A 16,531-nucleotide genomic window follows, 5' to 3' on the forward strand; every position below is an offset into this window, starting at 1 on the left:
GCTGGATAGGGTCAAATATTTTTAGTTTTTATCTTTCCAATATTCGTATTTCACCAAATTTGTGATTTTTATTACTTTTAGGAATTAAACATGCTAATTCAAAAGAAATATTAAAAAACCCTTTATTAATTTAGTTAAAAGTTATTAATAAAAAATAGAGGGAGACATGGCTTATCTGATCGTGTTATCCAAAAACTTCATTTTCTGAGAGTACAGGTCAGGAGGGAAAGATACATGGGTCTCCAGTCAAAAGAGGTGATGGCTGAGGAGACAGAAGCCTAAAGCAGGTGCCCTCAAGGGAGGTAATACAGGTGCAGTTGCCCTGAACTGTACAGAAATAAATGCTCTCTTAGTGTTGAATAAAGTTATGGCCATTTGACCAAAAGTTCCAGATATGTGTCTGTTCTCACTGGCCCCTTGCCATGTGCAGTCCTGTGAAGCTTCAGTAACCAACCTACCTACCTCCCATTTAAAGCCTCTGTCCACAAAGAGAAAGCCCAGCAAGGGAAGATACAGAAGGATGCAGAGTAGAAATGTCAAACTCAATAGGTTCATGGTGGCATAATTAAAATGCACCTCTCCTGACATCTAGGAAGTAACAGGAGTATCCAAAAGCAGGAGGTAGAGCTTTTTCAAAGGATATTGTTAGCAAGTATCATTGCTACAATATTTGCACAATATCTAGAGCATAATGTGTGGGAATTTGAGAGACAGAAAGAACATAGTTTTATAAGACCCAGAATGAACTAGTTAATACTTAAAGTAAGATTTTACTTTGAAAAGTAAGTGTAAAAAATGGCAGCGCCTTACTAAATAGATCTATTTCCTGTGCATATTCAGATATCGGCTGACTTACATGACGAAAGTAAGCTTTTAGTGACATTGTCTCTGAAGTGCTAACAAGAGTAAATGTAGTTAAGAGAGAAGGAGGTGGATTCTATTCCAAATTCCTGTCCATTACACCTGTGAAATCACACTGAAGGCTAACCGAATTATTCAGGTGTCATTGAGGGAATAATTTGACCTGAACAATCTTTTTTGTTTTAAACCATAGTAAGAAGGAAAAGACTGACTCTAGGATCCTAGGTGGGGTTTTCAGGATTTGCAATTCAATTTTGCCCACCCTCTAGCCCCCTTTGTCCTGTAAACTGAGCACATCTGACAGACAGTTGTGTTTTAGAAAACAGTACTTCAAAAATGAGTGTGCATTTTCACAAAGTATGCCTTATATAGCAGGAGGAATCTACTGAGCATTTTCCTAGATTGCTCCTTGAATTCCTGTCCCCAGCAGATTTTTTTTGCATCCCCACAGAAAAATAACATTCTGACAAGGAACCAAAGGAAGCTGCAAGAATGGTCACGTGCCTAGCAGTGCAGGCATGTCATTTTGGGTGCCTGAAGCAGCTGGTGGAGAGGTAAATCACTGCAGAGGAGAAGCGGCAGGGGCTGAGGATGCCACAGCTGGTGGCTCCTACCCTGCGCTAGGTTCACCTACTAGCCTCAGCTGGGCTGGGGAGTAAGGTACTTGCTCTTCTCCTGCAAGGAGTAGCTGGGTCCAGGGAAGATCCACCCTCAGAAATCTTCTCTGGGTGCAGGAAGCTCTGCATTCCACATGCTTCCCACCCCCAATACTCCACAGCTGCAGAGGAAGGGGTCACTGTATGGGGAGCTGTTCCTCATATGCCCAACCCCCATGCATCTGGACCAGCCAATACCCAGACCATCCCCATTGAGCTTTACTCCCCTGCACTGAGAACCCCCCAAAAACCCCACACCCAAAATCCCACCTGCTGAGCTTCACCTCCTGCATCCGGAGCTTCCCTGTATCCAGGCTCTCCCCTGCATCTGGAGCCCCCTGCATTCAGACCCCTGGCAAGGCCCTCCCCTCTGCACCCAGAACCCCCATTGAGCTTCTATGCATCCAGATCTCCCTGGAGCCCTCACCAAGACGCCCACACCCAGACTGCCTCATATAGAACCCCATACCTGGATCCCTCACACCAAGCCCCTCCACACTTGGATTCTGCCAGGATGAGCCTGCTTACCCCTTACCTGGATCGGGGGCCAGGGCTGGGTGTGTGCACGAGACTCTGTCCCTCTTTCTTGCTATCTTGGTGTGCCTGGCATGGAGGGGCAGGGCCCCAGGGTGTTTCTAGGGCAGGCCCGGCCCTGGCGCTGTGTCAGGGTCAGGTGCAGCCTCACTGCTGAGTCTGTCTGGTGTGGGGAGGCGGGCTGCTGCATGATCTCCCATCTCTGTGCAGCCAGTGGCCTATGCTCTCCAATGCCATGCTGGAGCCTCCACATTTATTTATTGACAAGTAAATTAATGCAGAATTTTAAAATATTGTGTGCAAAAAAATTTTTTTGGCACAAAATTCCCTCAGGAGTACTAGATGGACAAAGGACTGTGAGAGAAGGGTATGGCATATTGTAATTTAATTTAAGAAAAATAAATCTTAGCCTGAGTTTCCTTTGAAATTGGCAACTAAGGATTTTCCTATAAAGTCTCCTGTTTCACACTGTAATTCCTTCTAATTTAGTGATACACAAACCCTTTTATGCTCTTCGATCAGATCTAATGAGACTCATTTGGACTGCCGTCTTCCAGGAACCAACCGAATAAAGCCTTCAGCTCTATGCAAAGTTCTAGAACCTGACAACCTGCCACATTCATGGTCAAAATGTCTCCTTATTACACTAGTCTGACCTTCATATCTGGTTTAGGTCTCAAATGATGTAATTTATACTGTTTTAGTCATTAGTGGGTATTTGATTGCAAAGGTTTTAGGGCCTAAAATATTAGGTGTTGCTGTAATCCAGGCAACAGCAATACCCATTACAACCTACTGAAATTAAGAGAAGTCCATTGTAGGTTGTATCTAAATTGCACAGGGAGAAGATGCATGGAGAACACTGAATACTCCCAGCATTCACTGTGCCAGGCTTTGGCCAGTAGTAATATTTTTCTGGACATTTCCCTAGTCGAATATTTTTATTCAATATATGAAAAATGATTATTTAAACTGGGAATGTCTGTTTTGGACTGTTTTTGCCACCTTATCAAATAGACTTGAATATTACTTACATAACATTAAAATGTATTTTATCTACTATTTAGAGACTTGAAATCAACAAATTAATAACATTTCATTTATATTTCTGGAAATCTTTTTATATTATGGGAGTAAAACATTCATAGGTCATCAAGGTTTATCTCACTAAAACATTCCCCTGCCCTACAGAGGCCTGAGACATTGATGTACCTCGGTCCCTCCTGTTATCTGCCTGTGGCGCACAATAGTTTTCTGAGAACTGTATTACTTTGGCCTAATTCTGGAGCTTGGGGTGGGGGTGGCTGGGTGGTGTGGGGGCCTGTGACATACATGAGGTCAGACTAGATGATCTGATGGTCCCTTCTGGCTTTAAACTCTATGACTTTTAAGACTTGGCCTACACTACAGAGTTAGGTGAAAGCATGTTAGCTTACGTCAACCTAACTATAAGTGTCTACATTAAAATTTAGCTCCTTCTGATGTAACTCGTCCACTACACCAACTTAATAATTCTACCTCCACCAAAGGCATAGAGTCAATGTTGATGTAGTTAGGTTGACACAGTGTCAGGGCAGACACTGCATTGCTTACATTGCTGTTGTAAGTTTTCAGACTGTTGCTGGCTTTCAGAAGCCATCCCACAATGCTCCACACTGACAGTTCAATCGTACGCCGCCAATACAAGGAGCAATTGACATACACAAGCAATGCAATTACTATGGCAGCTATATGCCGACATAGTTAGGTAGACTTAATTTTGTAGTGTAGCTATGCCATAAGGCCAGGTCTGCACTACAAACGTACATCGGTATAACTATGTCACTCTGAGGAGTGAAAAATCCGCACCCCCCCACTATATAGTTATATTGGCCTAATCCCCAGTATAAACAGTGCTATGTCGATGGGAGAGCTTCTCCCATCATCCTAGCAACGGCCGATAAACTATGTCAATGGGAGAAGCTCTCCCGTTGGCAAAGTAGCATCTTCACTAAAGTGCTACAGTGGTGCAGCTGTGCTGCTGCAGCTTTTTAAGTGTAGACCTGCACTAAAGGTATGTCCATACTGCCTTAAAAAACCCATGGGATCAAGTCTTAGAGCTCAGATCAGCTGGCTCAGGCTGCAGGGCTATATAATTGCAGTGTAGACATTTGGGTCTGGGTCTGGGCTCTAGCCCCAACCCAAACCTTTACTCTGTGATTTTATAGCTCTGCAGCCTAAGCCCCATGAGCCCGAGTCAGCTGACCAGTCCAGCCCTGGGTCTTTTATTGCAGCGTAGAACTACCCTAAGAGTTTTGAAAGCTGGTTCTTTAGAATGTTTTTCCATTAAATTACACCCAATTTCAGTACTGTATGGCTAATAACTACTCAAAGGTGATTCAAGATGAAAAGCAGTTTGAATTTTTGTCACTAAAATGAAGCACATTGCAAAAAAAGCTTGTGTCTTGAATACAATTTTTGCACACAAACTATATAAAAATCTGTTACAAATCCTAAAGAGAAACAAATGATAGAGCATTTTAGAATTCGTCATGAAAAGTGTCTTTACATACACGTTAAAGTCATATTCTATTGGATGAAGCTGTTTCACAAAGTATAATATTACTCATATCTGCATGAGTAACATGCAACTACCATGAGAAAAAGATTACAAAGAATTGTATGTTAGAAAGTGTACTTTTGCAGGCAAAGATTTTCTACAGCTACTCACCAAAATATTCGTTTAGAAATGCAAGAGAGGCCACATAGCAGCCAAGACTGAAGAATTCAGCCACCACCATTAACCAGTGCCACGTTCGTATGGTCAGTGCAACCATCAAGAGTTCAGTCAAGATTAGGGCAGTAAAAGAAATTGCAACAACATGTACAAACTCAGATTCAAAAAGGAGAAGGGCTCCATACATCAGAATGCCACCTAGAAAAGGAACACAACATGTTACACAGTCAACCTGTAACTATATTTTGGGTCACTCACCTTTACAAATGCATGTTGAAAACGTATTAGTTATCATGAAAACCTTCCCCGTAATTTCTTATACAAGAACACCACTAACTCTTATTTTACATTGTGTGTGTAAAACAAAAAATAAAAATAAGATGGTCAAAAATTACAATATGACGGTTAGAACATTAAACACATTTCAGTGTAATGTATCTGATCAACCATTAAATTACTTTTTCAACAATCTCTCCTTTATTTGTAGCAGTAGACAAAATGATTCATTACATAATTCAGATTTCTTAAACAGCACTTCTGTCATTCAATGAAAGAAAACTACTGGGGAGTGTATGCAATATGATAAGCACTTGTTAAAATTTTTTGGATTAGCATTTAATTAAAAACAGGTCGGTTTTTAGGCAACATACATCAATAAAAATACCAATCCACATTGCGACCTGAATAGATCTGGCATACTGCTAGAATATCGATTTTCGAGATAAACAGAATGCAATATATATAACTGTGGATGAAATTTTAAGCTTTGGGAATTTAACCTGGTGCTGAAAAACAATATTGTTAAAAGCAGACAAAAAATTTTTTAGTCCAGTAAAATTAGGGTTCTCTCCTACCTTGGTATATACTGATTAAAACCCAAATGAGGAAGGTTTTAAACGACAAAGATCTTCCCTAGAGGAAACAAGTAAGACAGGTTAGTTAAGTACAGTAGAAAAATCTACTTGATTTGTAGATTTTCAGACTAGCTAGATGTTCATCAGTTACTCTTTCAAAGGCAACTGTTAATTTTACAACTATATAGAGAAAATTTTACATGTGACATGAGCTGCAAAGTTTTTGTTGGATATGAATCTCCAGGATTAGTTTCAAATTTGTGTGGAAAACTCATAATTTTGGCCAAAACCGGGGAAATTATTGTAGAATATAAATAGAAAACCTGCATTTTACATGTAACTGTTCTTGGTTCTTTTAGAAAGGCTATAGTTATACTAAAATTGTTACTTAGTTTGTTTTAAAATTTTTTGGGGAGGATTTATATCTGTCAATTCTGATGTATGCATGGGGGAACTGCAATCCTAAATCTCAAAGATACCAAACAAGACCATAGTTAAATCTAGTCTAGTACACGATAACCATCCCTTTATTTAGGCAACATGGGTGAGGTAGTATCTTTTATTGGACCAACTTCTGTTGGTGGGAGAGAGAAGCTTTCCAGCAACACAGACTGGTTTTCTTCAGGTCTGAGAGCCTTTCCCAGTCCTGAAGAGGAGCTCTGTGATGCTTCGAAAGCTTGTCTCTCCCACCAATACAAGTTGGTCCAATCAATTAAAGATATTACCTCAGGCACTTTGTCTCTAATATTCTGGCACTGACAGGGCTACAACACTGCATATTCCTTTAAACGTCAAATAGCCATTTGCTAAGACACAGTGCCCATTTTTACTCATTAAAACACTGAGAGCTTACTACTTTAAAAGTTTGTATAGATTACATCCTTACCCAATAATTTTTGCCTTCCTGTGGCAGTAAACAAATCATGGTCCCAATCAAAATTAATTGGCTTACACATGTATAAATCAAAGAACACATAATTTTGTTTGCATGTGTATATTCATATGTTTCATGCATCCTATGAATGGATTTAAGAAACTCGTTAGGGCTTTGAAGAAAGAGCAAGCACTGAAAATATAAGCAGGCATAAGAAAACATCTGTTTCTGCCCATGAAAGAGCTAATCACACCCGCACAGATGTGAATCTGCACTCAGCAAAGAAATGGATTTCAAAACAGCATAGTGATGGATTAACCCATTCTGTTGATCTAGACTGAGACTAAAAACGTTATCCTAGCCTGATACTGCTTAGGACAGATAGTAAAAAGTGTATTCCCTGTAAGTTGCCTAGAATACTGATACCAAATGAGGCAAACAGACAAAACAGAGTATGTGTAAGAGTGCACTGAACGCAATTATCCAAATGATTTCATAGCCAGCATGAAATACACATCCAACAGTTTGTGCCAATGAATGCCACTACGTGGCCAGCCACCACATGGTTGCCAAAAGCTTTGGAGGCACAGCAAGACTGCCAGTGATGGACAAACTGAGTATCCAGTCACACCATCTTAAGGACCCGGCTAGAGACTGATCTGGGTGGTGTTTGATCTGCAAGGAGATGATGATCATTTGGGAGTTGCCATAATGATCTCCTTTGGCCTAAGGAACAGAAGTCCTGAAACTATTTCTAAACATGGATGGCCTGTACAACAGTTCAAAGAGCAAGCTTAGCAGGATCTTATTTCAGCAACCAGGTTTACTCTTTTTAAATATTATGCTAAAGTTTTGTGTAACAAAGCAATATGGCTTATCAACAGATGAACCACTAAGAGTACAGCTAGGACAGTACATTTGGTAAGTTTTTTTTTTAAATCATTTGGTTTTAAGAGCTCTTTTGTGACTAAGATATTTGGAATGGGTCTTGTTTACCAGAACGCTTGAGAATAATTATGATGCACAATTGCAGACTAAATAAAGAAGGGTCTGAAAACTATACACAAACAGAAGTTGGGTTATGAATAAAGAATCCGTTAATGGAGTGAATACTGAAAAAACAGATCACCACAGATCTTTAAAAATGCCTGGCTGTCATACTACCTGGACTGTTTGCTGTACCAATTAGATTACCCAGTTCTATCTAAAATGATCAAAAAAACCCTAACTTCTCCTTAAAATTGTATTTCTAAAATTAAAACAATTTTAAACTTAGAAAACCACCCATAAATTATATTGTATTATATTATTTCACCTAATCAACAACAACAACAACAAAGAACACCTGGAAATCAGATGGCCTAGTTATGAGTTGGTCTTATCTGGAACATCTCCACTGGGTGAGTATAATAACCTGCAATTATTTTTGGGCAGACTAGTGTCAAAATGAATATAATTTATATCAACATTTTGTATATTCATACCTTGGTGAGGTCCTTATAAAGTTCTGGATATAGCAATGCCATTTCTGGCTTCACATCCTGATCCAACACTAAAGAGAAGACTGGAAACATAGTGTATATGGTTGCATACCTTAGAAAAAGCATATAAATAGCCTCTATGTAAAAGTCATTCAGTTATACTCTTTATAAGCAACCTATTAACATCAAATAATCCTTCTACTGTGATTTTTCCAGTTTGAGTAAATCTGGTTGAGTGAATGTTGTACTGGTCAGCTCTGGGCAACTTACCCATATAAGTTTAACAATTCTAATTTACATAGGGTATGTCTACATCTACAATTTTGCAGCGCTGGTTGTTACAGCTGTATTAGTACAGCTGTATAGGGCCAGCGCTGCAGAGTGGCCACACTTACAGCAACCAGCACTGCAAGTGGTGTTAGATGTGGCCACACTGCAGCGCTGTTGGGCGGCTTCAAGGGGGGTTCGGGGAACGCGAGAGCAAACCGGGGAAGGAGACCAGCTTCACCGCGGTTTGCTCTCGCGTTCCCCGAACCCCCCTGCAAACCGCAGGGAAGAGACCTGCTTGCACGGGGGTTCGGGGAACACGAGAGCAAACCGGGGAAGGAGACCAGCTTCGCCGCGGTTTGCTCTCGCGTTCCCCGAACCACCCTGCAAACCGCAGGGAAGGAGACCTGCTTACTCGGGGGTTCGGGGAACGCGAGAGCAAACCGGGGAAGGAGACCAGCTTCGCCGCGGTTTGCTCTCGCGTTCCCCGAACCCCCCTGCAAACCGCAGGGAAGACCTGCTTGCTCGGGGGTTCGGGGAACGCGAGAGCAAACCGGGGAAGGAGACCAGCTTCGCCGCGGTTTGCTCTCGCGTTCCCCGAACCCCCCTGCAAACCGCAGGGAAGGAGACCTGCTTGCATGGGGGTTCGGGGAACGCGAGAGCAAACCGGGGAAGGAGACCAGCTTCGCCGCGGTTTTGCTCTCGCGTTCCCCGAACCCCCCTGCAAACCGCAGGGAAGGAGACCTGCTTGCTCGGGGTTCGGGGAACGCGAGAGCAAACCGGGGAAGGAGACCTGCTTCCCCGCGGTTTGCTCTCGCGTTCCCCGAACCACCCTGCAAACCGCAGGGAAGGAGACCTGCTTGCTCGGGGTTCGGGGAACGCGAGAGCAAACCGGGGAAGGAGACCAGCTTGATTACCAGAGGCTTCCTCAGGTATGCTGGGATACCTGCTTATTCCACGGAGGTCAAGAAAAGCGCTGGTAAGTGTCTACACTTGATTACCAGCGCTGGATCACCAGCGCTGGATCCTCTACACCCGAGACAAAACGGGAGTACGGCCAGCGCTGCAAACAGGGAGTTGCAGCGCTGGTGATGCCCTGCAGATGTGTACACCTCCTAAGTTGCAGCGCTGTAACCCCCTCACCAGCGCTGCAACTTTGTGATGTAGACAAGCCCATAGTCCTGGGCTTCTTCCGAGAGCTGCCGCTTGTGTAAAATTGTAGAACATGACTACATTAACAAAAATGTATATAAACCAACCACCTAACTTATTTCCAGTCACTAAACTCAATAATCCACTTTTGTAACCAGCTCTCTAAAACGAGAAAGACGAGACAACAAATCCACTGTAGCATCTATTAGTTTTAGCATCTTTGTAACGTACATGCAATATGAAAACAAACATGGAAATATGGAATTTGGAAATAAGTGTTGTCATGTCCCTGACAACATGATGCAAAGGATCTCAACAGCCCAACCAGTAGGTTGGATTTTTGATAAACACATGCTGTGTTAGGACCAGTGGACCATAGGACCATAGATCATTTTTTAATATGGTTTTCAAGAGGATCTGTAAATTCTTTGAGGACTTTTACTATATGCCTATGCAGTGCCTAGGATCCTGACTTGATTGGGGCCTCTAGGTGTCACTGATGTCAGACAAATGGAGAGAGAATTTTCTAATTTGAGAGAGCACTCTGTTTGAGAAACATCTAAACTAGTAATTAAATATGCACACGTCATCATCATGTCATATGCGACTTAAAAGGACTTGTTTCAGCAATACTTTGAGGAGTCCTGCCTTACAACTGCACAGGATCCAGTCATGCCTGACTCTGAGCTGTGACTTGAGCACATGATCTCTTTCACCCCAAACTATATTCTCATAAGGATAATGGCTTCTTGATTGCTATGCAGATTCAAAGCCAGGGCCAAAATTCCTTAATACGTGTAAATAGTTTTGAAGTCTTTGGATGCTCCATAAGCAAAAAATATTATAAGACAATGATGCTGAGCTGTTAACAAGGCACAGTGTTTTCACCCCACCTATGCTTTCAACCACGGCTATTTCAAACATGTGTAGCAGAACAGAGTACATACATTTCAGCCTCAGAAAGGAAAGACATTTTAGGGTGGAAAAGGGGTGGAACTGGGAACTGATAATGGATAAAGGTCCATACTCATGAATAAAATACGTTACGTTCAGTTAAAATTGAACTGCTTCGCTAAGCAGGATATGCTCAGTTCACTTGCTTTTGCAGTTGCCATAATGCAGGCATTTGGATCATGGGCTGTGCTAAGTTGATGTTGCATTTCAACATCGACATAGCTTTTTGCCTTTTACCCATACACCTCAGTATTTGGGATTTTTTTCTTAGAGGATTAGCTTTATTTCTACAAGGCCATGCCAATGGGATGCTTGGTATCTTGTGCTGCTTTTGAGAGGTTCAGCACTGAGGAGTGGTAAAGGAGGTTGGGCTGCTTTGTGAATCTCTGCTACACGGATGCTGATTTGCTCATACCAGCAACTGTTAGTTCATCAACCACAAATGCACGAGGAATGGGGTAGAAACCAATATTTTCTTTAAAAAAATAAAATTATTCTGAAATAAACGTTACCTGGTATTGTAACTACTGATTTTAACTTACCCTACCATTAGGAATCCCTGGTACAAAGGGATAGAAGCAAAATAGAAGACTGAAGAAAATACAGCCTTGAAAAAAGAACACGCATTTTAAAACTATGTATTAGTCAATTACCTTTTAAAAAAAAAAAAAACTATCCCTCTCCATGCAGTGCAGTGCACTACAATAAATCAAATTAAATTATTAATTTTAAAACTTTCACAATATTTTTAAGCGCAATGACATTTTGTAGGTATTATACAAACATAAAAGTTTAAATACCTGCATAGTTGAAATAATAAGGCCCCTGTGCATGACAAATTGACCAAGTGCTGCTGATCTTTTGTAACTGTTTCGACCATGAACCATCAGCAGCCTGCCTATGTGTTTAAATTGTGTGATAGAAAAGTCAGCTGCCAAGGAAGCTTGTTTTCCCTCCTAAAGCAAAACCAAAATACAACATTTTTAAAATCCTACATTTTATGCAGAAAAGGATATTGGAAAGCACAGTGTCTTAAGAGATTAATAATAAACAAAATGTTCAGATTTCAAAATTCGAATAAGCAACAATTTGTAACTGCAAAATTCACTCCTGTTTCATAATAGATAAGATTAAGATTCTGGCATCGGTATTTTTAGTAGAAGTCAAGGACAGGTTGCAGAGCTGGCTGTAGTCTGCTACTCCGGTGGCCCCGGGACTGGCTGCTGCTCCTGCAGCAAGGGCTGATTTAACCCTCCCACCCCCAACTCCTTCAGCCCTGGGGCCATTGCTTCGGTGCTGACAGCTGCTCCAGTCCTGCCACCGAGGAAGTCATGGAGGTCCCGGAAAGTCATTGAATCTGTGACAGAATCATACCCTTAATAACAGAGTTTTATCAACACTGCAACGTATTCAATGTAAAATGCAAACTGATGTATATTGAGTATACTGAACAGTCTGTGACGACTGCTACAAATAAGTACTATCACCCAAGCCCGTCTCTTTCAGTGCAACATACGTATTTCATACAAAATAACCTACAGGGATTGTGTTTTTCTTGATTGTTTCTATATACAAGGCAAGAAAAAAGACTAAAGCTGAGAAAATGTTAATACATAGATTTTATGACTTTTAAAAAACATCTAAACCCTATTTATATTGTACTGAAAAGTGCAAACTGTACCAACGTCTTCACTATAAGGCTGCTGCATAATTAATTACAATTTAAAAAGAAAGCTGCTAGTACAAAATTGTTGAAATGACATGTAGGATAATTTACATGAAATTAGATAAGATTACCTTGCCTTCAATTCCAATTCCACAGTCTGCTGCTTGGATCATGCTGACATCATTTCCTCCATCACCTGGAAATGCCATGGCACTATGCAGTTATTCATACTTTTTTCCTCTCTTTAGATCTCCTTTTTAGTTATGTAGTGTGTATTACTAAATTCTTGGAATTCGTGTATACGTTAAAACTAATGCAACTTCAACGATCAAGATATTTTTGCTTATACATTTTAAAAAACCTTCTCTCAATGGATCATCTTTTACTGTAAAGAAGTTGTAATATTTGGAAGTGAAATGCCTTGAAATGTTGATCTGTAACCATTTGGCTTCACTGTTGCCACCTACTAAGCAATTTTATCAAATTTGTGTGACTATGAATGAAACTAGCTCTGGCACTCACCTATTGCACAAGTACGTTTTCCAGTGTGCTGTTGTAACAGTTTCACAATATGAGCTTTCTGGGTGGGTGAACATCGGCAACAAACTACAGCAGGGCACTGGCATGCCAACTCTACAAATTCATGCTCATAGTACTTCAGACAAACCTATGGAAAGGAACATATTTTATCCTAGTTGAAGTTCTGTTCTTAATCATGAAAGGCACCACAGTATAGGCTCTTTTCACAAATAGAAAACACTGACGGAAAAGGAAATCCCTCCTTCTGCTATAGAGTTCTGCTTGAGTGACATCAACAAAACAATTTTACTTGCATTCTCTGGGCCTTGGCTTTTTCCTGTAAACTAGCACTCTTATAGCTGTTTCATTGGTTCCAAAAGAAGAGACAAAATTTCAAATAGTCACAGTACCAAATCATATTGCATACACCTTTCATTAACCTAAATCTGTCTTAAGCAACCATCAAAGAACTAATACAATTTGGCTGTCTAGTAAAGGTGTTCTTGATTTATGGCACTGGCAACCCTGAGATGCTTTAAAGCACAGGGAGAAAAGAACTTTTTTTTTAATAAATGAGGATATGAACAACACTTTCCTTTTTATATACATTAGTGCAAGTAAATTACTTTTGATAGAAGCCCAGGTCTTACCTCTAGAGAGTCCCCAGATATTACCAAGGCACAGTCGTGCTTCCTTCTAAAAGCATTAAGTTCTAAGTGAGCTTCTCCTCGACTGATTACCTTCAATAAAAATACACACTCAAAATTAAAAGATTTAATTGTTAAACAAGTTTGAACTGAAATACCAGAAACCAGAGAAACCCAAACCAGAAAGCACTAGTTATTCAAAGTGTTGTACCCCAGTGTGTGTAACACCCAGGAAGTAGCTCTGCATGTGTCTTTCCCATCTTGTCTGAAAGAACTGAGATGTGAAAGCAATCTTCAAACAGGAAGCAAATCTGTGCAGGTAGCACATTCAGTGCCTCACCAAAGTGCATCAGGCTGCAAAACCATGTATATAAAATCTTGTAAGAACTTTATGTGGGATTGAGTCATTCAGGTTTGGTAACTCTAGATGAACCCTCTAACTCAGAAAAATGACATTGCTTAATAATGAATAAGATGTATCTGGAGCAATGTGATGTGGCCACATTAGTGATTCCATTAGTCTGGGTGAGGAAAAGAAAAACCCTAAACAGCTGAAGAGGCATAAGAATACAATTACTGGTATTAGTCCTTTTTGGAACTTGCAGCTGAAAATGTTTTCCTAATCAGGCAATATGAAGACTAGTTTGGGTATGAATAAGTATCATGGAGTCATATAACACACACTAATCATAACGAACCTCCTGGGGGTCAGAGATTATCATTATACAGTATTTTTACTCACAATGGATTAAAGTATGGAATCAAATTTGTGAAATGCAATATGGGTTCAAAGTGTACACAATATAATTTTGTAAGGACCAAATTAAAATATAGAACTTGAAAAATTTACAATATAACCAGATGAAAGTGTACTAATATAATTCTGAATACAACATGTTGATTTTCAATTAGACTTTTTCTGAACTATCATATACAAGATAAAGTTGTTAGTCTAGAACAAAATTTCTAAATTGCTTTCACATGTGATTTGGGTCGTGTCAACACTGGCAAATTTAAAATGGGTGTGCGTGAACAGGTTTTTAAACTGATTTGGGATAACACTATTCTTGGCCTACCACAGACAGAATCAAAGGCTGCATGTCTTGAACCTGTCCGTCTCCACTAGTAGGAACTCCAGGTCTGGCTCCTGTTAGCACACAACTCCGTGTGTTGGATTCACTGCACACAAAGATCTGCAGGGGCATTATGATCCAACTCAACAACAAAATGCTCCAAAAATAACAAATATGGAATTCTCTCTCCTTTCCTTCTAAATTAAATGTGTGTTGGGGGAGGCTGAAGAGGGAGGAGAAACCAGCTCCTGTTCTGTCTACCAGCAGGGACTGGAGCCCACTACTGTGTCTAGCATAGCAGGATTTGAGAGATGTCTTCACTCAGACATCACTACTCAGCATAACTCTATCTCTCTATAGTGCCACCTGTCAGCTAACAAAGAAAAAGGAAGTTTTTATGTCTGCGAGATATCCATTTGTTTCACCAGAGGAACAAACAACATCTAAAAAGCCTTAAGAATAAATTAAAAGAAGCATTCACAACCGCCCAAAAATCTAACTTTTTTTTAAATAGAGTTTAAGTGGAAAACTTTCATTGTTAATTAATATTTGGAATATCAGAGAAGATATTTTAATAATGACTATCAATCTAGTACAGTGACTTCTAGTAATTATTTCTTTACTGCACATGTAATATAAAATAAGCTATGGACATACCATATTTTTGTGATTTTTCAGGTTCCCCCAAAACAGATCATATTCAATTTAATATTTATTTCAATTGTCAATCAGATTTAAGTACTATAACATGCTAAAACATTTTTTTCTTACAATTGGTTGTAAAATGCAGGCATAGACAAGATAGAATTCTATATAAATGCATTTTCTAAATAATTTAGAATACACGAAGTTTTAAATTAACAGTTCCAAGTTGATCTCTTATTACTAATCTAGGTAATGAAAATAAAAATCTAACTCAAACTAAATAGATTTTGTTCAGGAAGACTTAATTTGTAGTGTTACAACATGGAAAGGTCAACAAAAATTGATCTGAAGTTTTATCAGAAGCATTAATAATTTAATTGCAAATAGGAGTCTGCAGGGCCTAATTTGCCATTCTGATGCTTCAGAAGAAACTAAATTTACATGTAAATTATATTGAAATAATTATTTCTGTAGGTGCAAGTGGTTCATTTAGAACAGACAGACATTACGTCTGATCACATATCATCCATCAAGGCCTAGGGGATCCTTATTTTTGTTTGAATTCAATATAGCTGATGTTATTACAATATAACAAAATGTATATAACTACAGATATTCAGTCTGCATTTCTATTAATTTTCTTGAAGAGACAAATGGGAAAATACAAGTATTTAATTGAAGACTAAGATTAACAATTCTTGTGTTCTGCTTTTGATCTGAACCCTTGTTCTGCAGAAGTAATGTGTTTGGACTCTCACTTACATCAGTGTAATTCAGGAGTAATTCAGTGGAAGTCAAAGGAGTTATACTAGTAAAACTGGTGCATTAGGACAAGTCCTTTATGAAACATCTGGAAGAAGTATCAATAAGTTCATATTTAATGCTTTATAATCTTCAGTCTTTAAATAGTCACCACAATAATAGCAAATCAACTCCTTATAATTAATCCTATTACCATGAATATCAAATTAATGATTAACAGCTGACCACTTATTAAGCAATATTTATTTTATTCTAACACTTATTTGATGAGGCCAATCTTAAAAGATTATCTGGAACTATACTTACAGGTCTGAAAATATGAATATCTTGAGTTCTAGATACTAAGTGGGAACTTTTTGCAATACAAGTAGCTGTCTCCAGTTTATCTCCTGTTAACATCCATATCTGCAAAAGAATTTAAGAGTTAAGATCTGTTCTCAAAAGCTGAATTATATTTGTATCATCTTCATATCTTCTCCTACTACTTTGCTGAACCTGACAAGCAGGAAGGATGCATTGGTTGCACATCTTTAAACCAAAGAAATGAATAGGCTAATTTTTACTATAATTGCACACAAATAGTGAGATTACATGCTGCCTCTTTTAGGCACAGCACAGATTTTGCAGATCAGGGGAAAAGGAGGTGGATGGGCTATGGAGGATTTAAACTACTTTTGCATCCTCCCAATCCTGGGCTGTTCCAAGAACTGAAGAGGCTCCTGTGACCTAAGTTACAACAGTCTCTTGGGGCTGCCCTATGGGCTAGAGCATCACTTAGAATCTCTGGCACACAGCATACTGTGGCCCTGCCCTCAACACACCCCTCCTGCCCTTCCCCCTTCTATTGGGCTTTGCAAGGAGGCTTGGAAG

The 16,531-nt window shown here is 39.6% G+C and overlaps 1 protein-coding gene across 5 annotated transcripts in view; it reads right to left on the reverse strand.

Annotated features, from left to right (window-relative positions):
* Positions 1–16,531, reverse strand: part of ATP9B (ATPase phospholipid transporting 9B (putative)) — a 318,545-nt gene that overhangs the window by 2,478 nt on the left and 299,536 nt on the right. For all 5 annotated transcript variants that reach the window (XM_050941785.1, XM_050941787.1, XM_050941784.1 and 2 more), the window contains 9 exons: positions 15,968–16,066; positions 13,185–13,274; positions 12,538–12,682; positions 12,147–12,211; positions 11,150–11,305; positions 10,892–10,956; positions 7,980–8,088; positions 5,622–5,679; positions 4,762–4,965 (listed from right to left, as the gene is read on the reverse strand). In XM_050941785.1, coding sequence (XP_050797742.1) covers positions 4,762–4,965; positions 5,622–5,679; positions 7,980–8,088; positions 10,892–10,956; positions 11,150–11,305; positions 12,147–12,211; positions 12,538–12,682; positions 13,185–13,274; positions 15,968–16,066 — 991 coding nt within the window. The remainder of the gene's footprint in view (positions 1–4,761; positions 4,966–5,621; positions 5,680–7,979; positions 8,089–10,891; positions 10,957–11,149; positions 11,306–12,146; positions 12,212–12,537; positions 12,683–13,184; positions 13,275–15,967; positions 16,067–16,531) is intronic.

The sequence above is a fragment of the Gopherus flavomarginatus genome, chromosome 2, assembly GCF_025201925.1.
Source record: "Gopherus flavomarginatus isolate rGopFla2 chromosome 2, rGopFla2.mat.asm, whole genome shotgun sequence".
NCBI lineage: Eukaryota > Metazoa > Chordata > Testudines > Testudinidae > Gopherus > Gopherus flavomarginatus.